Here is a 26665-nt window from a genome sequence, read left to right on the forward strand (position 1 = left end):
GCACAATAGAAATTGTGGTATTAAGCAATAATTCATGATAATGTCATCAAACATTGCAAGACTGGTGACAGCAAGAGAAATTGCAAGTGCAGCTTGTAGAAAGTAACTGATCTTCCATGTCATAGTTATATGGTCATTTTAATGTGCCTTTAACAATTTATCAAAGTTGTCAATGAATATAAAAAGTATGAATGCCTGTTTTCTAGATCTGATTTAAATCTTTTCATTGCATGATTGAACTTAAGATTTTAATTACTGGATATTTCTTCTACAAAGGGTTGCATGGAACAAGGTTTTGATGATGGAAAAGCTTTTGTCTCTAAAAACTGTGTTTTTGCTGAAGAGTTTTTCATCAACTTGAGGAACATTTTTGCTCAAGTTGAACCAAAACTAGGTAGGGTGAAAATATAATATTCTTTACTGAATGATTACATAAGTGATTTCAAATTAGGTTTTTTTTTTCTATATTCTTTGTTTTTTATTTCCCTTTCTGTTGTGTAAGATCATAATTGTTTCTCCTCAATTTGTATTTTGTATAATGTGCATCGAATAATTAAAAATGATCACCAGTCTCATTAATAAAAGTTTTTAACAGTAATAACGGAATGCATGATACTGGGTATTATAAAATAGCAGCATATGGTGTTAGGTTTTTCAGTTTTCTACTAGTTACAATAATCAAACATTAATGGCAAAAACAAAGTTCATTTGTTTTTTTTCATTAATGCATGAAGAGGATAATTATATATGGGTACATGTTTCCTAATTGTAATAAACACAATTTACAGACTTCTGTTTGTATGCAAAAGCATTATTTTTTGTTTGTGGGAGAATAGTTTGACTTGAAATCTCTGAAAGAGCATGGTGATGAAAAACAAAATCTTGGTTGTCAGTTTCCTGTAAAAATGAGGTATGAACTTGGTGGTTGAAATTATTATTTACAATACTGAAATTATTTTAATATTTGTGAAACACTCTTTCAAATATTTTTTTGAAAATATGTTAAAAATAATTATTTTTCTAGGAGAATTGAATGAAATTGATACTCGAGCTAAACTCGTGGGGATCTGTGCCTTGTATGTTCTTCATTTTTACCTTTTCCGTACAGTGGATAGAAAACAGTTCAAACAGATATGGGATACTTACAAAAAGGTGTGGGAATAACTACTGCAATTAACTTTTATTTCCTTTTTCATTTGTGATAATTGATTTTAAGCTTATAGTTCAGTATTTACATATTCTAAAGATGTTTGGTGAAATGTTTCTTCACAGTATTACACAAACTAAGTATTAATAAAAACAAGTGCTTTGATGCAGCTGCTTCATGTATTTCTGGCAAGGAGTGAGATGAAAGTGAGTTCTTTAAAATTTCACAGTGAAAAAAATGATGTTGAATATGTACATGTTATTCAGCCATAGAAAAAAAGCTGAAAGTATTTAGTGGTTTCTGTTTTCATTTGGGAATTTTAAGTCATGTATTGTTTGTGTATATCAAAACTAAAAAAGGTAGTATTTTTTGTGAATCCTTATATAAAGGTTTATTTCTAATCTAGGTCCCAGCAGTACCATTGGTTGCAAATATTCTCTGGTTCCCAGATCAGTTTTTGTTAATGCAGTTGCCTCATATGGCCAAATCCATGGACAGAAAGGCACAAGATGCTGTTAAGAATCAAAGACTGAACTACCTCCAGCAGAAGAGCCAATCACTTCCAAAGTACTATTTGGTCATGTCTGTTTATAAAGTAATTTTAGTAAAATATTAAAAATTTTATTTCATTAGACACTGATTATAACTTTGCATGAAATTTATACAACAGATAGTGATAGAATAGTAACTTTATTTAAAAATTTATGGGAATTATTAACTATGTAACCCTGGTTTTTTTCATCAATTAAGTATTAGCATGGTGCAGATTTAATCATATAAACCTGCTTTTGAATCCCAGGGATGCCCAGATATCCTATCATCAGGTCACTTCTTGGATGATTCGTATGGAACTAGCTGCACAACCTGATGGTGAAAGACTGTTAGAAGATCTTAACCACAGAACATCCCTACTAGTACAGGTTTGCTGGCTAAATAATTCTAAAATAAAGGTTTAGCTGGTGTGAATGAATTTGTCATATAAAGTTGTTGAGAAAATATTTTGATTTTGTTTTTTATAATAATGGTTAAAGTAATGAAAGATATTGTATTGTGTATAGATAATTGACTATATATATATATAAACTAACTTTGATTTGCATGTACTGATTGACATATATACAGTATCAGAAATAATTATGAAAATTGTTGGGAAAATGGGTAGAGGAGGCGATTATTATAGTACTGCTACTTCTCTATTTTATGAACTGCACTAGAGTATGGCCATGTGTTGAGAGTTTACAATGTTATTAATTCTTACCCATAAAAGCCAGAAAGTCGTGTTATGCCTTGTAGTATTAATGTTATTGTAGTTTTCATTCTCAATACAGAAAGGCTCAGTTGGTGATGGACACTCCGTGTGAAAAATTTTGGGAAGACATCATGTCTTAATAGGAGCTTTATATTAAAATTCTGTAGAGGTTATGTGAAAGTGGCACCGTCAATACTGAATGGGACTGAAATAGAATACCAGAGTTCTCCAGATGTTAAATTAACTATATCTGGATATATTCTTTATGAAATAGACAGTGGTTGAGTACAGTTGTTGCCAGTAACCTTACTTTAAATACAGAATGTGATATGTTAAGTACCCAGTACTTATCTGAAACTTCTATATTGTAAAAATATTTATGTTCAACAATTTTGTTGAATAATGTATTTTATGTTTTTCTGTTTTCTGAGTGAAAGTTTTTCATTGAATTTGTAAATTAAATGGGTTTATTACAAAGATTATTTTTGACTATGCCATTGTACAAGTGTGATTGAGAATGTGTTTAAACTGCTGCTAAAGTGTCTTAATTTTTATTATATTCCCAAACAGGGTCTGATGCTTAGTTGGTCAATTAGTAACCAAGTTAAAACTGTCATGAACCTCCATGTCACACTGGCAAAACCCATGACCAAAACTTCAGTCCTGGCTCTCTGTCGTATGATTGAAATGTTGAAAGTAATTAGGCTACATATTTTTGTATGTTTTTGTATAGAAGAATATGTGATGTGGTCTTCAATTATCAATTTTAAATTATAAGAAATCATTATATTATAATAATAGGTTAAATATATATTAAACTAAAGCTGGTTTTTAGCAAATTAAATAATAAATGGGTGTAACAGTAGCATGATAAAAAAACTGAAAATATAAATATTTGGTAAAACAATGCCTCAAAAGGTGGAACTGGTGAATGTGTTTATCAGATCACCTGTATTGATCAGATATTTTTCATTTAGAGTGATCTTAATGTTCATTGTCTTTTCTTCTTTTTCATGATACAAGATATTCTGTCTGTTTTCTGTTAAGTTTTCTTTTATTTTTATAAATGAATATTATGTACTTTATTAGTTCAAATTATTTTGGTTTTTTTGGTAACTAAGTTTAAAGAAACCCAACTAGAAGGAATTATATGTATAGAAAGTATCCTCTTAAAGAGATATGGAAACTGAGTGTGGGAAGAAAGAATAGTTTTTAAGTGTGGTTTGATGATTTATTAAAATTCTAAACTAAATGGCATTTAAATTTGGGAATGATCAAAACTGTTAAAGCTTATTTCACCATAAATATTTATGAAAAATAGAAAAATATGTAAAACTATATTTTTAGAACACACTTGACAAGATCTGTTCAAATATGATAAATTTTAACACTTCCACATTGGTGATAGTGATAAATCTTTATAGATTCATACCAAGAGATAACATCTAATCGGCTTTATTTTAATATTAACTACTTTAGTAAAAATTAACTTTAATGTGTCTGGATAAAATGTGGAATTTACTTGTAAGTTACCTTTATCTGCACTTAAAATCTGCACTGTCAACCTGCTCATCAAATACATTTAATATCCTCATACTTGTCAATAAACCTTGATTTAAAAAAAAAAAGTTAGTGATTTATCCTAAGAGACATAAGAGTTTCATTTGTTATGATAAATGTTGTTGTCATGCACTTCTTATTGTTCACTATTAATGATCATATAATTATTTTGTAGAGGAATAACTTAATTATAAGTGGATTTTCTTTCACTACATTACTCAATGGAATATATTCTTTTAGGCTATAGAAGCAACTTTCCACAAGCACACTATGCACATTTGTGAAAACATTACACACATTGTCCAGCATCTGGGCTACATTGCTCTTACAGCTATCAATGCAGCAAAGGTTAGTTTGGCATTTTCTTGCATATTTATAAGGTTAACATTCTTATCTCAATTGATTCACTCTATAAATCAACTAGCTGTTACAAAATTGTTACAAGTTGAAGGGAAGTATATTCAGTCTTAACATGAAAATTGCTTTCCAGTCAGACTAGTCAAAAAAATATTATATATTCATGGAAAAATCTTTATTAAAACTGCTTCATTAAAAATAGTTTTTTCTTTTGTATAAAAGACTTGTAGTATTTACTGAAAATCTACTAAGTTTTGTGAAGATTCATATCATAAGATATCAAAAGTTATAGTTTGTAAACTGTAGTAAGTACTTCATGGTTACAAATGTTGTCAATTCTACCAAGTTTGAGTTAAAAGTTACAGATAGCTAATCTGAACTTATTTGTTCAACATTTAGAAGAAAGATTTCTAAATTTAAGATCATACATCTGAACATGCAGTTGTTGATTTATGTTGCTTGTCCTGTTGTGCACATTATCTTTATCTAAATGTAACAAAGTCTGGTTATTTTCTGTTTTGCCTGTTAGCTGAAAAATTTTATTTTGCTCAAATGTTGGTTACTTAAGTTTGCTTTCTGAATTTTGTATGTATTATAATGAAATGTTTTGATTTATAATTCTTTAAAAAGAAGCAAATAAAATATTGATATTATACTGAGTGCTTTTTAAAGTTCACTTTTTTTTTCATTTCATGATATTCTTGGAAGATGGTAGCATTAAATATTTATGCCACATAACTGTAATGATATAAAAAACATTCATGGTTGAAATAATAAATGTCTCTGTTGAAACCATAAAGTGTACTTCCTTAATAACAGTATCGTCTCATGTAACAATAATCATTCTTAATTCCAATACATTATGAAGATGCAGTACAAGAACTGTGTTGATTCAAGGATAAAAATTTAACACTCCTACGAAAAGTTAGGCCTAATAGGCCCCAGAGCAACTTGAAAGGTTATTAATATTAGGCTAATAATTTTGTATTTAAATGAAATTGCCATTTAAATCCATTAATGAATGAATTAACGATATTCCCACTGTCCCTATCTACTATCTAGCGAAACCACAGCCAGGGGAACGGGCTTGGAGAAATCAGGACTAGAAACGTCTTTTCGTAGGAGTGTTAAACATATTGTATATTTGCAATAATATTCATGGTAAAACAAATTTAAGAAATATGCTCAGAAATAATTTATGTTGAAATAAATTAGCTCTCTCTCATTGCATGGTGGCCTTAAGATAGCACCCCAAATATTTTCAAAATACATTTTTCAAATTGAGTCTGAATTGGAAGTTTAACCTCTTTTCTACATAAATAACTCATTTTTGTCTTAAAATCCTTACTTGTTAACATGTAGTAAGTGATTAAAAACAAAAACCTCATTTCACTTCACCATTTACAGCCAATATCAGCATGAAATTTAGTACACTTGTTAATATTATGATCTTTCATATCTTGATTTTTTAAACTCAAAATTCTTAAAAAATTGTCTTGTTATGAATGCAATTACCATTAACAAAGGTATTAATTAAAATTAATTGCTCAAAACTTGTTAACATTGCAGAAAATTTATAAAGTTTTTAATTCAAGCCAAGAAGATATTCACAAAAAACATTATCAGTTTTCACATTTATCATTCCTGAATAAATTAATGGTGTTAAAACAATTTGTTAAAGTATTCCTTTATCACTGACACATTAATTGTGCATATGAAAGATGTGCTTTCAGGGATTGTGACATGATGCTTTTATTTTGTGCTCAACTTTAGGTTATAAGAAGTCTTTAACAGTGTTTCCTCATCATGCCCATTTGTCCAGTTTTAAGATTCAGCTGAGAAATGTGCTTATTTCTAAATTATAGCAAAAGGTTATTTATTATGTCATAAATCTAATATACTAAAAAAATTAGGGATAAATAATTAGTAATATACTTTAGTTTACTTTTTAGTAATAGAGTATGTTATTAAAATGTTTATCAGTTTTCTCCATACATTCTATTGTTGATGAAAAGTTATTGTGTAAGCAGTACTGTTAGTTGAGGTTGAATGTTAGTGAAAATATAGAGAAACTTTTGAAATGATTCTCTCATGGAGAGTCAAATGTTTATAAAAATGTATCTTGAAAAAAAGTGTTAATGATGTTACTTGATATGGCAGAAGTTTCAAAAGTTTATATTTTAAAGGCATACAGATGTTTATGAGCTAATTAATAATTGCATATACACAGTGAATTGTTAATATACAGTTAGGGTGCTATCTAAATGGCATGAGAATCACAGGAAATCATACTTCTGCATCCAACAAGGGCAGAGTGTCAATGGTGTTACTTGAAATGGCAGAAGTTTCAAAAGTTTATGTTTTAGAAGTTTACAGTTGTTTATGAGCTAATTAATAATTGCATGCACACAGTGAATTGTTGAAATACAGTTAGGGTGCTATGTAAATGGCATGAGAAGCACAGGAAATCACACTTCTGTATCCAACAAGGGCAAAGTCAGTATTCACAATCCTTCACTTATATATAATAATTTTGTGAGGAAGTTTTTTTGTCATTAGAAACTTTTGTAATCCTTTATCTTTTACCATTTTTTTATTTAAAAATACAAAATTTATTAAAAAGTAAATTATTGTTAATCACAGAGTAACACAGGCTTTGTAGCTATCTATAAAAGTATCATTAATTCAGAATTTAAGACTACAAAAAAGATTTTTTGGCTCATTTATTTATACATTTATCTTGTGAATCTCTCAGCTGCTCTTTTTACATTTTATTAAATAGATTAATTGCACTTCCCTCTGTTTTGTAATCTAATTTTAAAATTGTTTTTTCCTCATTATATTCAAAACTTTAAATTGCACACTTCTGACTTTTTACAGAAACGACTTGTGGCAGACAAAAAATATAGTGAAAGAAGACTGGATGTATTGTCAGCTTTAGTTTTAGCAGAAAAGGCTTTAAATGGACCAGGTTGAATTTTTATTTGTTCACAATAAACGTGATAGTTGATGAAGTATTTTAAACCATGTTCTATTTTGACAAATCAGAAACTGTTGAATAATAATAAATTTCATGTTATTTCACTGTCATTTTTAAAAAAAACATTCTTTATAATGATAATGTGAGTTTAAAAAAACATGTATTTTCTTAGCTTTAATTAGGTTATTCAGTTGAAATAAACAAACTTCATTCTTGTTAAAAAATCATCTTGAACTGATCATATATCAGAGGCATTATCAAGACTGCTTTTAGATTAATTATTTTTGTATAACTATGAGATACTTAAAACTAGGTTTTAAATCATTTGGTATCTTATGTTAAAATACCAGAATAGAACTTTTACAAAGGATTTTCTATTGTATTATGTTGTAGGAACCAAAGAGAGACGGCTAATTACACATTTGGCCATGGCTTTGGGAACACAGCTTGTAAGTTTAAGCTCGGTTGTTATGTGTTCAACAATTTTCATAAGCTCAACATGTTACAATCCTGTCGAATATTACAAACTATTTTTTTCAGATTAATGACATATGGTGTTGAATCTTATCCTACAAAAGCAAGTCTGTTGTTGACTAAAATAATAATATAACAGTACAAAAAGAGAGAATTAAGAATAATTTAAAAGTTACTTGCATGTTTGAAAAAGCCTTTATGAAGTGTGATTCTGATAAATAAAATACTATTATTGTTCTTGTTAATGATAAAATATTTTTTTAAAATGTTAAATAATTTTTACGGTATATGCAATCCAAAATTCCCATTCAAAAAGCTTAAAGAATAAAATCTTGTTTGATTAAAACTGAAGTTATCCTATTGAAAATTAGATGGGTTTAAAAGTAAAATGAAATTATTTAAATTTTTAATTTTGAAGTGAATGTTAAACAGAATAACAGTAAACAAATTTTCATTAGGTCATGTCACAACAGTTTGTAAACATAACTCTGGATTTTACGGTTACAAATACAAACAGTATTTACATTATATAAAATTTGTTATTTATTTTTCTGTTTTGTTAAAAATGTATTTTGAAATATTAAACATAAAATCAAAATAAAATATTTAAATCTCATTTTTGGTGTTAAATATTCTTAAGTTTAACTCCTTTCTATTCCATTCTGTGGGTTGGTTAACTTAGATGAGGACTCTTGATTGTATATTGATAGAAAATGTAAGAAATCTTACACATTTTATTATTTTAGTTTTTATTGGATTTTTTCTGAACTCACCTTATATCTAATGAGATAGTAATGGAAATATATCTTGTTACAATATTTTAAGTATATAGAATTCAAATAAATACTAATATTATCAGAAAATGGGTATATTTCTATATTTACATTTCATGATAAAATGATTTTGCTAGTTTGTAAATATTTAGTAACTGTTCAGTACTCTAACTTTTGTGTTTCGATTTAATAATTGAGAAACAAAATTCCTAAGTTGTACTGTGTGTCCTAGACAAATACTTTAAGAGACATAAGTTAAAAAAGGAAAGGAAATGGAGGGGAACATCAATTTTTACATTAATACCAATAATGTCATTGCATTTTATCTTTCTCCTGTTTTAGTTTTGTTTATGTTTTTAGATTGTTTTGTTGACAAACAAGAATAGTGAATTTTATGAACTGTTTTCACTTAAAAATAAATTTTGTGCCTTATCTGTTTCTTTTTTTTTTATCAGCATACTGAGGGTTTTGTAGTTTTCCAGATTTTACTTTATAAATAATAGATACTACCTAACTTGTATAAAGGTTTTTTTATTTGTAGAAATCATTTAAAGAAGATGAATTGACAAGCTTTAATTCAGTTATGAGGAAGTTGGATTTGATCTGTGAACTCAGAGAAAAGTATGTGAACATTAAATATTAGGATTTTTTAGTTGTGTAGAATAATCAGTAAATGATTTAAGTGAAACATTGAATGTGTTGGGTAACTTTACAGTTGATCATTTTTAGTTGTTGTCTGGGTATGTTTTGCTAGATTGGCTGAGAAAATAAACATTACTAAGCTGTTTTTTTTTTTAACTATTGCATCTGATTATTAAACCAGTGGTCTGCTATTCTTTGTATTACACATCTCTAGACTTGTTAATTAATATTAATGCATAAAATAGCTAAAATAGGATGTTAATGAAAGAAAAAGATAAAAACAATTTTACTTACTTTTAATTACTATGATAAATTTAATCATGTTGCTGTGCTTGTTAATATATTAAGGGGTTGACTGTTATTTATGATGCCATATATTTCTATTTTTATAATTTTTGTTAAGACTCCAGGGTGCTTGTGATTGTAGTTTTATGTACTGGCATCGAGTTGTTTTCCCAACATATGTCACTGATCTCTATGAAAATGGAGAAGGTGGTCACCGCATTCATGTAAGTTTTTATGTATATGTATATAAAATATTATTGTCTGTTTCTCTGTAAAGTATCACAGGTTGTTGTGAGTAACTGGCTAAAACTAGCCATATCAACTTTATCATTAAATTTTTATTTACATGTTGGATATATTATTTGTACTTGTGTAGTTTGTTTTTAACAATTTCCAACCTTGTGTTATGTTTTGTGGCACCAAACGTCATCTAGATAATAGAGTTCTGCAAAATATCTACCCTCAAAACTTAATCAGATTTAATTTTGTGTGTATGTTTGTCTGTGTGTGTGTATTTTAGGTATATTTTATTAGCACTTTTGTTTTAATTTTTTCCTCAATCTTCTTGTACAAATTGTAATATTTGTTTAGGGAGTAGAGATATTTAAACTAGCCACTTAAAGATAAAGAGATAAAGCTTGTCACCATACAAAAAGCCACAAAACATTGTACATATTTGTTGCTTATTTGTAGCTCAGGTAGTTTGAAAATAGTGAATTTGTAAAGTTGGTGGTGTCAAAAGTTGTAAAATTTAACTTGCAACATCATTTATTCTACAATTTGCAAATGTCTGTCTAAGTCAATAAAATCATGAATAATTCTTCTGAAAGCAGGCATTGTTTTCTTGCTTTCAGTGTAATTGTTTTAGAGCTTCCATTCTTGCTTGTATAGGTCGTAAATATCTAAACATTTAGTAACATAGCCAGAAATTTTTTTTTGATCATATGAATTCAAATAATTGCAGTTTTGTATTTTGTATCTGATATATAAAACTTGTAATTTGATTTTGTTTGCTTTTATAGTTGGTTGTATATATTTTGTTGAAAAATTGTTTTGGTAGTTATTATTTATTTTACAAACACTTCTGCTGTTAATTTCAAACTATGGAGTTTTAAGACAGACTTCTTTCTTCCAGGATTGCACTGATGATAACACTGCACAACAATTTTTTTGAAAAGTTTTGCTTCCTGAAAAGTTTTTGCTGATTGTAACAGGTACCTAGTGGATATGCACAAATATAGTTTTGGTTTTGCTTTATCACACAGGAACTCTGAGAAATAGACAGTTAACTGTTTACGGGCAATAAAATATTTAATTGCATTTATGTTTCTGATATGCTATTAAGTTCAACATAATTAAAAGTGTTTTGCTCCTGATTTTCGTTTGTATTCAATGTTTGCATCATGTTGCAGTGTCCAACAGTAGTCAGCAAGCATAGACAGATTCCAGTTGCCCTGATATCGTTTTTCCATTGTATCAATGTCCTGGTGAAACTGAAGATTTCGATGAAATGGTACATGATGGGCAAATTTGGATGTGATTTTCATGATCAGCAGCCAAAAATCTACAAGGAACACCTAACAGTGTTCAAGAAGCAAAAACTTTGTTGTGCAGTGTAATTAGTGTATATTCTTGAACACATACATACAGTATCTTTCTTTCATTTTTATTGCATACATTTTTAACCCTATCCATAAATCCATTTTATTTGTATATGCTAAAGACTCTTTCACCTTGCTCTCTCAAGACATTATACGGTTATTTTGTTTGTAGTTGTATGCTTTAGGCTATCATCTTGGTTTAATTAAAGATGCTTCATTACTTTTCTTTTAAAGTTTAACCTGTTGATTCTCATTCACAGTATATGTTTGGAGCTCTAAGAGATTGTGTCCCACCCATGCTTGTCACTCGCCATGAGGTGTCTCCTCAGGTTTTACTTGATAATTTTGACAAGGAGATATATGGACATTTGAAAGAGGTATGCATCATATATTTTTTTTTGTATGAGCTAAGTTAATCATTCCTCTGTTTGTTAATTACTACTGAGCTTAAATTTATATACTTCCACTAAAGGTTAAGCAAAGCTGTGTAACCATATGCACAAAGAGGATGGTCCTTTCACACACCATGACATTTAAAACGTTACATCCAAATATTGATTAAACAACTTTATTATCAGTGTATGTCAATAAATTTCACATCAAATGTAGTATATAATTAACTTTTTACCTATATGTAAGTTTTGATATGAAAAGGGAATATTTGAAAAACTGTCTTCATTTTTCTTTATAACATAATGTTTCTACACTCCATATTCTCCATTTAAGATTTCTAAAACTTCAGCAGTAGGTTTCTACAGTTTCCAAGCAATTAGAAGCACAAAATATAAATATGAAGAATCAAGAATATAAAATTTGAATCTCTTGTATTCATAATTTGCTTGGATATCAATAAATGTTTTAAACCCTCAAGAGAAGCCATTCCTATCTCTCTCTGTCCTACATAGATTCATTGATACTCAGCTTTATATGTTTGTTGAATAAGCTTGTAACCTATAGGAAGATAAGATTCTCTTCAGTGTAAAGCTTATTACAGTTATTTCATATTTTCTTGTTTGTATATATGTAATTTTGGTATAATTTCTTTGACTGTGATGACTTGTTTTATTTTGAACAGGTAACAGAATGTTATTAACTTATTTGTAACATATTTAGAAATCCAGTTAAATCATAGTAGTTTAAGGATGTCTTATTCTTGTAAGTGATACACTTTTTGCATTTTAAGTGCATGTTTCAAAAATAAATCAACTGGACAACCATCTTAGTGACAAAAAGTGAGAGCTTATCAGTGAGTGCAAAGTTCACATGTTGTTTAGGAAAAACAGCTAGTGGGCTTCTACTGTTGTTACGTTGGAGAGATGGATTGCTTCCTCAGTACAATTTTAGGGAATATGAAAACAAATATGAAAAGGTTAAGAGTTTAAACTATGAAGCTAAGTAATTTTTCAACTTTTCATTTCACTATACATTGATTATTTTAATACATTTAGTATAAGATAGAGAAATTAAAAAAAATTTAAATTTTACAAAAAACTTTTGATATTCATTTGAGTGGCCCTAAATTATGCAAGTGAAATATGAGAACTATAAGGTGAAAGTAAATATAATTGTATGAAAACCACCCTTCACTAATTTTTTGTATGCTAGTAAATTCACAGACAAATCTTTAGTAAAAATACTTTATTAAAAAGGCTTTTTTTTATGTATAACAGGCTTGTGATGTTTACTAAACTCTTGCCAAAAGGCAAAAGAATATACTTATTAAATCATTGTGGGGGGTTGATTCTATGTACTGAACTGTGGACATATGATTAATAAATATTCATAAGCAAATTAGTTTTGAAAGTGTCAATATTTCATGACTTGCATTCATTGTGTGCTATCAGAAACAGTTAATAAATATGAAAGCAATTGTAAGAATATTGTATTAGTGTACAAAAAGATATTGTTTTTCTATAAAACTGTTTTAGTGAATAGAAATACAGATTCATAATTTTCAGAAATATGGAAAAAAAATCAATTTTTTCTCTAGCACCTACTTGATCCTCTGTGTCGAGACATTGAAACAGACCTCAGACTTCATTCACATTCGCATCTTCAACTGGATGACAGAAACCCCTTTCGTGTTGGACTTACACCTTTTCTTCATCTCTTGAAAATCCGCCCAGTTAGATTTTTTGACAGACTGATAAATATAAAAGGTGAAATAACATCTTATTTTAATAATTTTTATCAAATTCGTTAACTCTTTCACAGTGGCCTCAGTGTAATATACACAAGTTTGTACATGCATTTGGACATGTTAAGTATTTAGACTTTTAATGCAATATGTGTATCTTTACAAATTGTGGTAGACTTTTAGTAAAGATTACAAGTTTTCTGTACACAAAATATCATATTTTATTTAACTTAATATGTCACTAAAGAGTTGTTTGTGAAAATATCAAGTCCGTTTTGTTACTAGTTTGAGTACAAATTAATTTCATGTTGTGATTAAATATTATTCTTTGACACAAAAATCTCAACTAGATTTTATGGAATCTCTGAAGTCTGCTAAATACATTTCAAATATTTGTTTTTGGTAAGACTTATATTTTGTCTTATTTTCTCTTTCCTACTATGTAGGGGTCTGTCAGTTTGACTGACCTTGTAATCATCTTAAAAAAAAATTGAAAATAAATATAAATTATGCTTTCTTTTGTGCTAGAATGACAAAAATGTTTAGTCTAAATCTCATAACTTTATATATCTATTATTTGCTATTATATTGATCTTGCAGTAATGCCTGGCTAACATTCCATAACTTGCATTTCATTAACTCAGTGAATGTGCATTCATATTATCATATGAAACTGACCTCTTGTCTTTACAAAGACTATGCTTTAATGGACTAGTATTTTGTAATATAGTCACATTTCAATTAGCATACATATGTACATACTTTATTACCATTTAGAGATAAGTTATTAAATGTATTTTCTTAAAATATGGAACAGTAAATGAAGACATAATGCAAACAATTATCTCTTCAAGCTATGACCTCTGAACTCAGTTCTACTGGACAAAGATTGATAAACCTTTCAAAATTTTACAAATGGAAGATATAATTTTTTAGGTTTTATATGTATACACTTAAATAACCAAGAATCATAAATTACTCTATTCATACCATACAATTATACTATAATTTATCAAGCCTAGTAACTAAGCTGAATTTGGGTCTCAAAAAAAATATGAAATTTCAAGCAGACTAAAGATATGGCCTACCTCCTTGAATGCTTGGTTTCATAGAATATAGTAGCCTTTTAACAGATTGAAATGCCTGAGAAAATCACTAGGGGAACATTTAAAGCTGTCAGTTGGTTATTCTCATATCATATACTGAAGTAAGTGTGTGTATAAGGGACTGTTTCTAAAAATGGAAAGAGGTTTATGGAGCCATTGTGTTTGATTCAGTACACAAGTCATATCTCAGCAAAATTAGACATGAGGTTCTTATTTTATATTCTAGCTTGTCAGTATTAGTAATTTGAGTTCCTAATTCATACAAAACTTTAGACTTCATAGTTTGACATCACAAACATCTAATTTTAACTAGTGCTGTATTCAGTACCAAGATACTCACAGAAATTGATATTTAAATGTGTTATTTTAATATTTACTTTTAAATTAAGAAAATAAATCATATGTAATAATTAAGTTTGAATTATAAGCTACATTTTGATACCCAACTAATTAATTCATAAAATAGTAATTCAATAAAATTTTGTATGCAAGTCAACAAACATGATCACATGATCTTTAATCCTTGACCTGTTGGGAGAGAGTTATCTGGTCCTGTGGAGTATACTCAATTTTCATGTAGATTCCTATGTTATTCTGATTGAGTATTCTCTTATTTAGGTTTTCTGTTAATCAATGCTTCTTCAGAGTAAACTCAGTTGAGCTTAAGAGCAGCTTTTCAGTGCTGACATTTATCACCCCTGTGGCCCAGTAAATGTTTTCTTTCTTCTGTTTTATTTGAAGTACCTGCATTATCTTACGTCAGCACTGTTTATTGAAAGGTAGAATGTACCCAATCATGTTGTCTCGGAACATAAAGAGAAAGCATTGTGCTCTTTTAAAAATGAAATTTCAAAATTATCTACAACTTCCAAATCTTCATTATGACAAGAAACCCAAATGATGTAAAAATGTATTCTAAGGATGGCTGTGTTTGAAGATGACCTAAGAAGATCAAAACATTGTTCTGTACTTTATTTTAATAAAAGTTTTAATTCCCATACCAGCTGTCTTTAGAATGCAACTCCTGAATATGATTTGAAGGAAGATTTAGAATTTGAAATAGATAAGAAATATACAGATAGCAGTGAGAGTGAAGATCTCTGTGTAGAAGACCATGATGTCATTGAAAAAGGCCCACACTTGTTGCATTGACATCAGAAATGACTCAGCACAAAACTGCAAATAAAAAGAATTAAATGTGTTTTCATGGAGAAAAGAAAGCAACTTTCAACCAAAAGTATACACATTTCTCAACACAAATTCTGAACTACAGAGTGAATTTTGAATAAAACACAACATCATGTGAAGTGTTTGAACATTTTGTTTCGCATGCATTCCCATTAACTAATGCAGAGGAGACAAAGAAATGCTACAAGTATGTAATCAGAACAGTGAGAACAAAATACTTGTGCTTGCGATGTTGAACTTGCATAACTGATGTTTTCACAGATTTGTGTGTGTTGATTCCAGCAAAAAAATATTAATTTTGAATAAGTACTGGTCACAAGATGAATTGTTGGAACTGTTAATTTCTCATCACATAATGTGGAGCAGTAGATTCTTTGTTTATTATAATTTTGTAAAAACGTGAAACAGAAAGTAAATGACAAGCTTCACAAGACAAGAAGTATAATAATGGATACTGAAAATAGTTGTCAAGAAATGATGTCTCATTTGAAAATCTATACACTGACAAGAACATAGTTTTATTCAAAGGATTGCTGGGATTCAAGTAGTATATCCCTTCAAGATGAAATCTGTTTGACATGAGGTGTTTTGTACTATGTGACATAGAAACTAGTTTTATATTGAATCTGTAGTTTAAACTGGTTTTTCAATAAACCCTAGTATTTTTAGGAAGTATAACAACAACATTAAGGAATCTTACCTCAACAGAAATTATTCTATGTTAACAGCCCATTATTACTTAATTGGTTATGAAAACAAAAATTGATTTAGCATTTGCAAAAAAGGCAAAGAAAAATTATTAGTTCTGTGTGTTAAACTAAACAGGAGATGAGGTTGAAACTGTTAATATTAGTTCAGTGATGGCATTGAAATGGAAAGACAAATGGGAAGTGTATATGCCAACTATTCTTTGTGCAAGTGTAATGGTTGAAACTTCAGAGAAAGCTCATCACAGAAAATAAGAAACCAAAATCTGTTCTTTAATACTATAAGAATGTAAGAGCAGTAAATAGATCAGATATGATGCTAAATTTAATTTCTTGCCTTCAAACAACAATGAAATGGTGTAAAAAGCTTTATTATATTGATATATTTTTGTTAAATACATATGTTTAGCATCTGATGATCTAATTTGACCACACACCATTGCAGGCTTTTCAGCTGCTTGTGATGTAGATATTGATAAATATGATATGCAAGTTCTGTCAAGGATATGAGAAAGACTTTATAATTCACCAGCAATAGAGAAGCTTCTTTGCCTTACAGAAAGATATCTTCCATCCTTTGTTCCATCAATAGCTTCAAAACAAAATATTACAAAGTACTGCTAAATTTACAGCAAGAGTTCAAGAAGAGCAAAAAAGACATGAGTTCTGATATGCAGACAGTATGTGTGGTTTGGCATTATATGTTGTCCCATGTTTTCTGAGTATCACTAACTCCAAAATTTTTTAATAAAAATAAATACAATTAAAATATTATTTATGTATTTCCTACCAATAAATAACTTTATATTTTATATTAAGTATAATTTTTAAGTAATGTGTTATAATGTTGTAAGTGAACTTTTTACTTTTATTCAGAACAAATCAGAGATAATTTAATATAGCAGTTTATAGGTTAAAAACTTATTAATTGTTATATCCAATAGAAATAGTATACATTTAATAGGTTGATGTTTTAATGGCTAAAATACTGTTACATTAATTTTTTTTAGAACTGAAAATTTAAATATGAAAACATCCAGCTCTTTCCTTAATTAAAATATTAAAAATGGATAAAGATATATTTTAAATTTGCATATTTGAATATCAGACAATAATTTATAAAAATGTTTAAGTATTGAAACAGTAGACAATAGTTTATTACTTCTAATTATTTCAAAGTTTTTTTATAAACTTTTAAAATATTTGTACAGTCTTTAAAAACATATATATAGTTATTGGATAACTTGTAACTTGAAGGTATACTAACAGGAATTCAAAAAAACAGAAGTAGAGAAGTTTGTTGTATATTATTTATAAAGATACAATTGTCACAAAGATTCTGTAACATTTACCATGGTAAAGTTTGTAATTAAACAGAAAACTATACAATGGGTTATCTGTGCTCTACCAATCATGGGTATTGAAACCCAATTTCTTGCATCATAAGTCACCAGACCATTGTAAAAACCAAGAAATTCAGATAAAGTTTGAAGTTTAGTATCTTTTCCCAATTATGCACCAGTAGTAAAGGTTTAAGGACTTTTAGTCATTAACTATGGTCAACCAAAGTACATGCTAATGTATAACAGTTTCTCTTTTTTACACTTGTACGAATGAAGCATTTTGAATATACATTGAAAACTATTATGAATGCCTCACTCAAACCAAATTCATAAATGCATTTATAGAGGTAAAAACAATATTTTCATCTATTACTTTATTTCAGTGATGCAAATTAGTTCTTTTTGACATAATAGAAAAGAAATGTAACCTATTAATGAATAATAACCTATACAAGTCACTGTATTTAGAAAATTAGATGATTTTCAAAAACAGTTTTTTTAATAACCATTTAACACAGGATTATGCACATATTTTTCTAGCTTGAGTAACAATAAACTGTATTTGTTATATTTAAATATCTTTATAGGCCAGTGCTTTTATGCAAAAACATTTGTGTATAGTTTACAGCTGAATGGAAAAGTTTTCTGTTTCTTTATGGTGGTCAGACTGTTTATTGAGGCTGATTTGGAGCAGAAATAGAAATACTCTTAATTGGTTTATCACAAAACTCAGGAGTGAATTATGAAAATGACAGTCATGTCTAAATGCCAACTGCTGTTTTTTTTCTTATTATCATCACAGTTGTTTTATTGATTATGATTGACTTTATTAATCTTTTTGTTCAGTGTATCAATTATTTTAATTTTATAATGATTATTTATTTGACTTCTTGGATTTATTAGTTGTATCGAGTAATGAATGAAAGTAAAAACAATAATTAAACTTCTTTAGTTCAACAACTGAGTATGCATTGTTTTTGCCAGTCCCAGCTGTCTGTGTTTCACCAGTCTTTATAATATTGTTTTACCATGCTATTGAAATTTCAGCATGACATATTTTTAGCAAAAATTGTTAGGTCAGAATCAGAAGATAATGTAAGGGTGCAATAATAGTTGAAGCTATAACAATGTTTTTGTGTAATCATTTTCTTACACATAAAGCAAACATTATTTTTTCTTAGCCCAAAATAGTTATACATCAAGACTTCTAAATTTGGATGTGAAAAAAAAATGCTTTAATTAAAGTATTGAATGTAATAAGCCCTTAGTATGTTTAATAATGTATATGTCTGCAGCTTATGTTGAGAATTACCTTGACAAGACCTTCTACAACTTGACCACAGTAGCCCTGCATGATTGGAAAACCTATGGGGAAATGAGAAGCTTAGCAAAACACAAGTATGGATTGAAAACTGTGGAAGCTCATCTTCCCAGCCAAACTTTAGAACAGGTATTTTAACAGTTAAGTTATAATATAGAACAGGTATTTTAACAGTTAAGTTATAATATAGAACAGGTATTTTAACAGTTAAGTTATAATATAGAACAGGTATTTTAACAGTTAAGTTATAATATAGAACAGGTATTTTAACAGTTAAGTTATAATATAGAACAGGTATTTTAACAGTTAAGTTATAATATAGAACAGGTATTTTAACAGTTAAGTTATAATATAGAACAGGTATTTTAACAGTTAAGTTATAATATAGAACAGGTATTTTAACAGTTAAGTTATAATAGTAAAAGTTTTATGAAAATTGAAAATAACCTTCATAACATTTTCTTGGAAAATTTTTATCAGTAACAATATCATGTGGTAAATCAAAACTTGTGCTTTTCATCTTCTTTTGAGGCCATAATTAATACTGTAATTTGGGTTATGGGAATGAAATAAAGTTCAGTTGCTACACTTAATCTTACCTATACATTAGGATTTACATTCTCTGATTGTGTTGTAGTGATGGGTGTTTGAAATAAATGCAAATATAATATATTAATTACTTATGAATCTCATTGAAAGAAATTGCAGAATTGTTCAAAATATGCTAAAATTTATGTACTGATAGGCTTTTATTATCTTCCAAATGATCTGAAAACACCAAATATTAGAGAGCCAGAGCTGCTTTACTGAAAGAATCAGTTTATGTATACTTAAAAATTAACTTCATTAGAGCTAACAGTCATACTCCAAGTTCTTTGCTGCATAAAAAACATAGAAATTTTATACTTCAGAGCACACGAGTTATGGTAAAATTAGGTCCAGCTTAGCTTACAGGGTTAAAACATCTATTATTAAGGGTGCTTTTGTAATTGTGTATTTCCACTCAATGTGGAAAAGGATTATGTGAGATCAACAACACATTGTTTAAATCAGTATTTAAAATAGCGTCTGAAGTCTAGTGCTGATAATTTTCCAAACATCTATGTGTGATGTCTGTGCCAAGAATGTGATGGATTACAAGTAAAAAAAACTTTGAAATAATATGTGGTTGCAGCAAAACAAAATGTAAGAAAAAAATTGAGGTAAAACATTAAATATGGTTATACATTTCACAAATATTTATTTGTGGCAGAGGCATATTGAAATGTTGCCAGTGTTTGTATGGAATTAATTAATTTGTTTGTTGTTGTTAACAAAACCTAGAATTTGCACAGTTCAGCTCATAACATGCATTCATATTAACCTTTTCTGCTTCATCTTCAGCCTAGAATTATATGCCCAGTACAAAAACATAAAATGGAAAAGTACATTGCATATAATTATTATACAGTGTCTATTAAATAAATCACCATCATATACCAGTTGTGCAAAGAATAGTGATTGTGTATTGGGGTTTTCTTTTGTTGTAATTGTGTTTGTTTTTCAGTAAAAATTTTTGTTCTGCGTTTATAGGGACTGGATGTTCTAGAGATTATGAGAAATATCCATGTGTTTGTGTCAAGATATCTTTACAACTTGAACAACCAGGTAAAGCTTTCTGCTTCACACTACTAAGATGAAAATTGAAATAATATATACATTTCTTGAAACTGTCAGTTATGTAAATAGCTTGGATTTTCTTGTTGTTTACAAATGTTCATTAATAGAATTTTGTCTGTAGTGAATTTCATGCAGACATACATTATAAAAACTTGAGATTAAAAATAATAAGGCTGTGCAAAATTATGATTTTACCACCACTTAAAAATAAGTTAAGGCCAGAAAATAATGAAAATGTTAATTTGCTACATTGTCCTATTGTTATCTTCAGATCTTTATTTTAAAGGTTTTCTGAGCTTTTGATAGTATATGTAATTATATGCATTTTGTTTTAATATTTAACCAATTTGATCCAAATCACATGAAAGTTTCTTTTTTTTTGTGTTAATTATGGCTGATTAACCATAGTAAGTTTATCTTCTGTTGTTTTTTCTAGTCACAATGCACCAGACTAGAAAAAAAATTGGTTTAAGTTTTTTTTATGTAATATTTTCCATATTTATACAGAGGAGAGAGCACTTTATTATTTTAGTTATGAAGTTAATTCATTGCCTGCTGGTAAAATGAGTTGGAGAAGTTCATGAATAATTTATGTAATAAAATATTATGCTGAAATTTGACAAAAAATAAAAGATTATTCACAGTTGTGTTTTTTTCTTTTTTATTTAAGTATAAGGTATCTTAAATTCAATCTGGGGTTTCTGAGATGTGCCTATCTTAATTTATAACTTCCTTTAATTTGTTTGTTTTCCCAAAAGAAGTATTTCTGTTTGATTTTAGCAGTAGTTCCAAAGCCTGTTATAAACAGCTTTAATTTATAGATATTTTTCTACTATGATGAAATTTTGTTCTTCGTATGTTTGTTTTTAAACTGATTCATGCACTGAATTTATAGTTTAAAGTATAAAAACAAATTGTAAATATTACAGTTTACTCTGTACAAAAATAAAATAAAAAATTGTTTTTTCTTTTATAATAAGTGTTTCTAATAAATTGATTAGAATAATACTAGTGTGTATGTATTATCATAATCACTAGTGAGTTATCAATAACGTGTGAACAGTATTGTTACCTATTGTGATTTATTTCAGACTAGTCTCCAGTTTATTATGTTACGTATGTGTTATGTATTACTATTTCAAATAATCAGAAATTTGAATTTGAAGTTAGAAGTTACTTAAATGTTAATATGTATCAAATTTGATATTTGCCATTAAGATTGATAAACACAATTTTATTTCTTAATACAAATATATTTTAATATATATATATATATATAATATAAAAAAAATACAGTTTATAATTACAGTTATTGATAATAGTTATTACAAATGATGGTTTACTTACAAGATTTTTACAAACAATACTGAATCTTGTATCTGATCTGGAACTGAATATTTTATTGATGTTTGTGGACAGCAAATTAATTCTTTGTTGACACTCCTGTGAACTTCTTTTGACGGCTGGCTCAACTTGAAGTACCTGTAAATTTACAGAGGTGACAACATCTAATGTCTTTATGGAAATACTAATGATCAAAGTTAATTCACTGAAGTTAAATGGTTTGTAATGTTCAAAATATATAAACATTCCTGGCCAAATTATGTTGTTTGACCTATTAATAGGCATTAATCACAATTATAGCTTCAGAGGCTATAGCATACAGACTGTTGCTGACTAGTAATGTTCTATTGCTGTCTGTTGGCTAGCTGCTTTTATATGAATCATGTGAAATTCCAGAACATTCAACAAATTTTGAACATGCTAGCATTTTCGTAAAGCAAATATTGTTGATTCTTACTCTCAATAATTTTCTACAAACTTTGAAAATAGGTGGGACTTGTGCAAAATACATATCCAACAATATACATCACATTCATAAAAAAACAATCTATACTGAAACAAAGTTAGATATTAAACCAAACATATAATGGTAAATTCATTGCAGTACAAGCTAACTACACAAATCAGAATGAATAGGGCCTAGTGTTGCTCAGTGGTTAGCATGCTGGATTGTGAATCTGATAGTCCCTGGTTCTCATTCTGTTGCTATAAAATTGCATCCCACACTTTTGATTGTGGGTATTATAAGAATTGTGACCAAATTATGCAATTCATATAAAATAGCCCAGGATTTGATGGTGAGTGCTGTTGTCTAGCTTCCTTCTTTCTCTTGTTTGTAAGTTCAAAAGTTATGGATGATTTGTGCAAAGAAGGAAAATAATTTGTTCATGAGAAAGAGGGTTCAAGTATCTGTTAATATATTTTTAAATAATATATAAAAAATAAGTTATCTGCTTATAAATGTCTTTAATGATTTGATTTTAATGTTTTTATGAAAATCTTGATGGAATGCTAATACTCTTGCTTTCCAGATCTTCATTGAAAGTTCCAGTAATAACAAACATCTGAATACTATAAATATTCGTCATATTGCCAACTCCATCAGAACACATGGAATTGGAATCATGAATACAACAGTAAGTATTATTTATATAGTTTTTGTTGTATATTTAAGCACTATGATCATAATACATTACTATAGTTTTGAAACATATGAATTTTCTTTGAAAATGAATTTAAACTGAATAATCCGATTGCTTTTGATATTTTGAGCTGAATCTGATTTTATCCTCTTTTCGTTTTTGTAGGTAAACTTCACGTATCAGTTTCTTCGAAAGAAGTTTTATATTTTTTCTCAGTTTCTGTATGATGAGCACATTAAGTCCCGTCTTTTAAAAGTGAGTACTTAGAGAATATAGATAAATTTTGTTACTGTAGAGGTTTCACTGCTTTAAAAGACAATTATCTTACAAAAAGCTATTAAAGCATCAGTTGTTTTTTTTATGCAATTTTCTCTAAGAGAGAGGTTTTGGATGTAAAAAAGTGACAGTGATGATCTGACAAGATAAAATTAATTATGTTATGGAATTACAGAACACTGAATTGTCTAATCTTTTGCAAAGTGTTGTCAATGGATAGCATCTGTCTATTAAGCTTTGGACAACTTTTCAAGCTGCTAATACTTCTTAGCTCAATTAGATTAAGTTGGTTCCTATCAGGATAATTCAATTTAAAATTCTTAGTGACTCTTTTGACTATGAGAATCTTGCCCAAAGTTGAGAGTTTTATTGTATTGTACATTTAACTTGTATAGATTTACTTTTTGTGGTTAATGTTAAGTGAGCTGGTTTCCATGTAGTTATATAATACTTTTGTATTTTCTATGCATGAATCAAATAAAGTGATAATTATTCTGTCTTCTTACTTATTTCAACATTATGTAACTGTACATCTTTTCAGTACTTTTTCTTAACTTAAGTGAATGTTTCTTTGTAAAGTACTTATAAAGAAGTGTAAAATGTAAGCACAAACTGTGATTTACTTTTAGCTTTAGTAAATAATTTTTTTGTGTTGTTGAAATCACCAGTGAAATATTTTTCATTACTTCATTTTAGTTTGATTTTTAACAAATTTGACTAAATAATGACTAGTTAAATTTAAATCTTCACTGACAGAAAGTTAATAATTAATAATTACTACTATATTAATAGACATCACCTTACTTTGAAAAAATAAACACTATTTAGCTAATTGTCATGAAGAATGCTTCTGGTTTGACAAATTCAGAATTGTATTAGTGCTAATTTTTGTTCTATAAACAGGACCTCAGGTTTTTTAGAGAAAATAAGACACAGCAGAATCAAAAGGTAAGAAATTAGACTTCAAAAGTTTTTTAAAGTAATATGTTAAAAACAAAAACAATTTTTTCCACTCGCAGAAAGTTTATTGAAAAATGAAAGTATTTTGAAGAAAGTATATTTTTTAAAATATTCACTCTTTTTTTTTTTTTTCCTGTTGCTCTAGATAACTACTTGCTAAATGATTAATCATATTCTGGATTCAAAAGAAAAATTAATCACACAGTAAATAATTTTTTTTTTTTTTATATTTCTGGTATTTCTTTAATTCGTGTATTAATCCCATTTTTGCATTGCAGCTTATGATAATCGGTCATGCAATCCACCGAAAATGTCTTTTCTCCCATCTTTACTTATAATGACCAGTAAATCTTTTTTTTAATGTTTTGTTATAACACTTTGTGATAAGGAAGACCTAAATAAAGATACCAACTTATCTATGATATTTTAACATACACTTAGAACTTATTTTAAAGTAATGCATTCATTATTTTTGTAAAATTAATGTTCATAACCATTTCTCTGTAATTTTATAAGCTGATTTTATCGATAAGTTACAATCTGGAATGTTGTAATTCAAAAGAAGTGATGTATATGTGCACCTTTTAGTATTTTCACATTTAATATTAATTGATATTGTTAATAGAGTACAACTCCCGTATTTTATGCATTTGCTTTTGCACGTATTTGTAACCCTATCATGATGGCCATGTCATGTTGCTTTTGTTTACTCATATTCACAATTTTATAAGATTACTATTTTATGAATTTATGAATTTTCTATTTGTTGAGACATGTTTTGTGTACTGAATCAAACACAGTTGTTCCATTTACCTCGTTCCATTTTTAGAAACGGTCCCTTTTGTTCTCATACTTCTGTCTGTGATATGTGAATAATCAGTCAAAAGCTCATGATGTCATGCTATTGGCTTTCTCAGTCACTTTCAAGTATTTTTACATCATATCATTCTTTCAAAACAATTTTAAAACTAGTAAGTTAAATCTAGTCTGCTTGAAATTTCATATTTTTTAGATCCAAGTACAGCTTAGTTATTAAGCTTGATAAATTATAACAGAATTTTATGGAATTGGTTTTATTTATGATTGTTTGGTTATTTCAAATGTATACATACAATGTAAAAAATTATTTTATTTCATATTCTCTATGTGCAAGTGCTTATAAGGATTAGTAACCTATGGCAAGCAGCAGATAAGTACAAAGGTCAAAACTAGAAGAGATAGTTATTTGTTGTTCTATGTTTTCAGAAAAATAAGTTTAAAACTTACTTGTAAATAGTAAAAATGTGTAGGCATATACAATACACTGAAATTTAAATGTGACTGTATTTTACCAAATACTAGTCCACTAAAACACAGCCAAGACAAGTCACCTTGTAAAGGCCAGTTTTATATTCTGGGATACAGTGACATGAGTAATGTGTTAAAAACAAAAACTTTTCTTTCCACACATAGAAAGTTTATTGAAAATAAAATATTTAAAATATTGTTGATGTGAAAATAATATTTAATAAGAACTTCTGAGTTGAGTAAAGAATAAGAATGAATAATGATATCTTAACCAAACTATATTTGTTATATCCAGTTTTGTAATTTGTGATCTAAAATGATAGCTGGGCACTGTTGAAAGGTCAATGTAATAAAAGTAATAAAAATACTTTAATGCATAATGTTATGAAACTTAAGCTGTTCAGACTAAATATTTTTATTTTGATGTTATAGTTACTCTAGGGAGAAAAAAAATTATATTTATTTTCTGATTTTTTATGGAGGTTTGAAGCCAGTCAAATTGAACCAACTTGTACAGAGATACAGTGGTGAAAATAACAGATAAAATACAAAGTTTTTTTATATGAGAAAAATTTAATGATGAACTGAAGGTTATAAAGATTTTGCATGCAAAATTTGAAAATATCCTGATGTATAAAAGTATTTTTAATCTTAAACTCAAAATTAATTTGCATGTTGGATAGTCCTGAAAGAAAAAATATGAAAAAATCTTCAATTAAAATAACTTGCTACTTAATTTAAAAACCTAATATTTTGTGTATTTGAAAGCCTTGTAATGTTTAACAATAGCCTCCAAATATTTGTAAAGATATGGCTATTTTATCAAAAATCATAGTATAATTACTTTTGTGGTTATGAGCTGGATGGATTCTATCCAACCTATAATGAAGGGATTAATTTAGATTTTATCTTTAAATACATCTATGCTGAAATGTGGTGGATTTAAATTCGTCAAGATTTTCAAAGTCTTGCCAACCCAGATATCTAATATGAAGAATAAAAGTATTTAATTGTTTAGAAATTTTATAAACAAGATTTATGTCCAGCAATTGCTATAAATGTGACATCTGTTTTTGTTGCTTTTTTAAAGCAATAAGTTGCAATCGTGCAAAATACACCAACAATAT

General features: G+C 28.0%; 1 protein-coding gene across 5 annotated transcripts in view; it reads left to right on the forward strand.

Annotated features, from left to right (window-relative positions):
- SWIP (strumpellin and WASH-interacting protein) overlaps positions 1 to 26665 on the forward strand; it is a 73358-nt gene that overhangs the window by 21906 nt on the left and 24787 nt on the right. For all 5 annotated transcript variants that reach the window (XM_076484735.1, XM_076484736.1, XM_076484737.1 and 2 more), the window contains 17 exons: positions 277 to 394; positions 1025 to 1152; positions 1554 to 1714; positions 1947 to 2067; positions 2967 to 3092; positions 4197 to 4304; positions 7194 to 7284; positions 7687 to 7742; positions 9082 to 9161; positions 9586 to 9691; positions 11329 to 11445; positions 13059 to 13227; positions 18845 to 18999; positions 20443 to 20517; positions 22905 to 23009; positions 23181 to 23270; positions 24195 to 24239. In XM_076484735.1, coding sequence (XP_076340850.1) covers positions 277 to 394; positions 1025 to 1152; positions 1554 to 1714; positions 1947 to 2067; positions 2967 to 3092; positions 4197 to 4304; positions 7194 to 7284; positions 7687 to 7742; positions 9082 to 9161; positions 9586 to 9691; positions 11329 to 11445; positions 13059 to 13227; positions 18845 to 18999; positions 20443 to 20517; positions 22905 to 23009; positions 23181 to 23270; positions 24195 to 24239 — 1851 coding nt within the window. The remainder of the gene's footprint in view (positions 1 to 276; positions 395 to 1024; positions 1153 to 1553; positions 1715 to 1946; positions 2068 to 2966; positions 3093 to 4196; positions 4305 to 7193; positions 7285 to 7686; positions 7743 to 9081; positions 9162 to 9585; positions 9692 to 11328; positions 11446 to 13058; positions 13228 to 18844; positions 19000 to 20442; positions 20518 to 22904; positions 23010 to 23180; positions 23271 to 24194; positions 24240 to 26665) is intronic.

This window comes from Tachypleus tridentatus, chromosome 13, assembly GCF_004210375.1.
Source record: "Tachypleus tridentatus isolate NWPU-2018 chromosome 13, ASM421037v1, whole genome shotgun sequence".
In the NCBI taxonomy this organism is placed as follows: domain Eukaryota; kingdom Metazoa; phylum Arthropoda; class Merostomata; order Xiphosura; family Limulidae; genus Tachypleus; species Tachypleus tridentatus.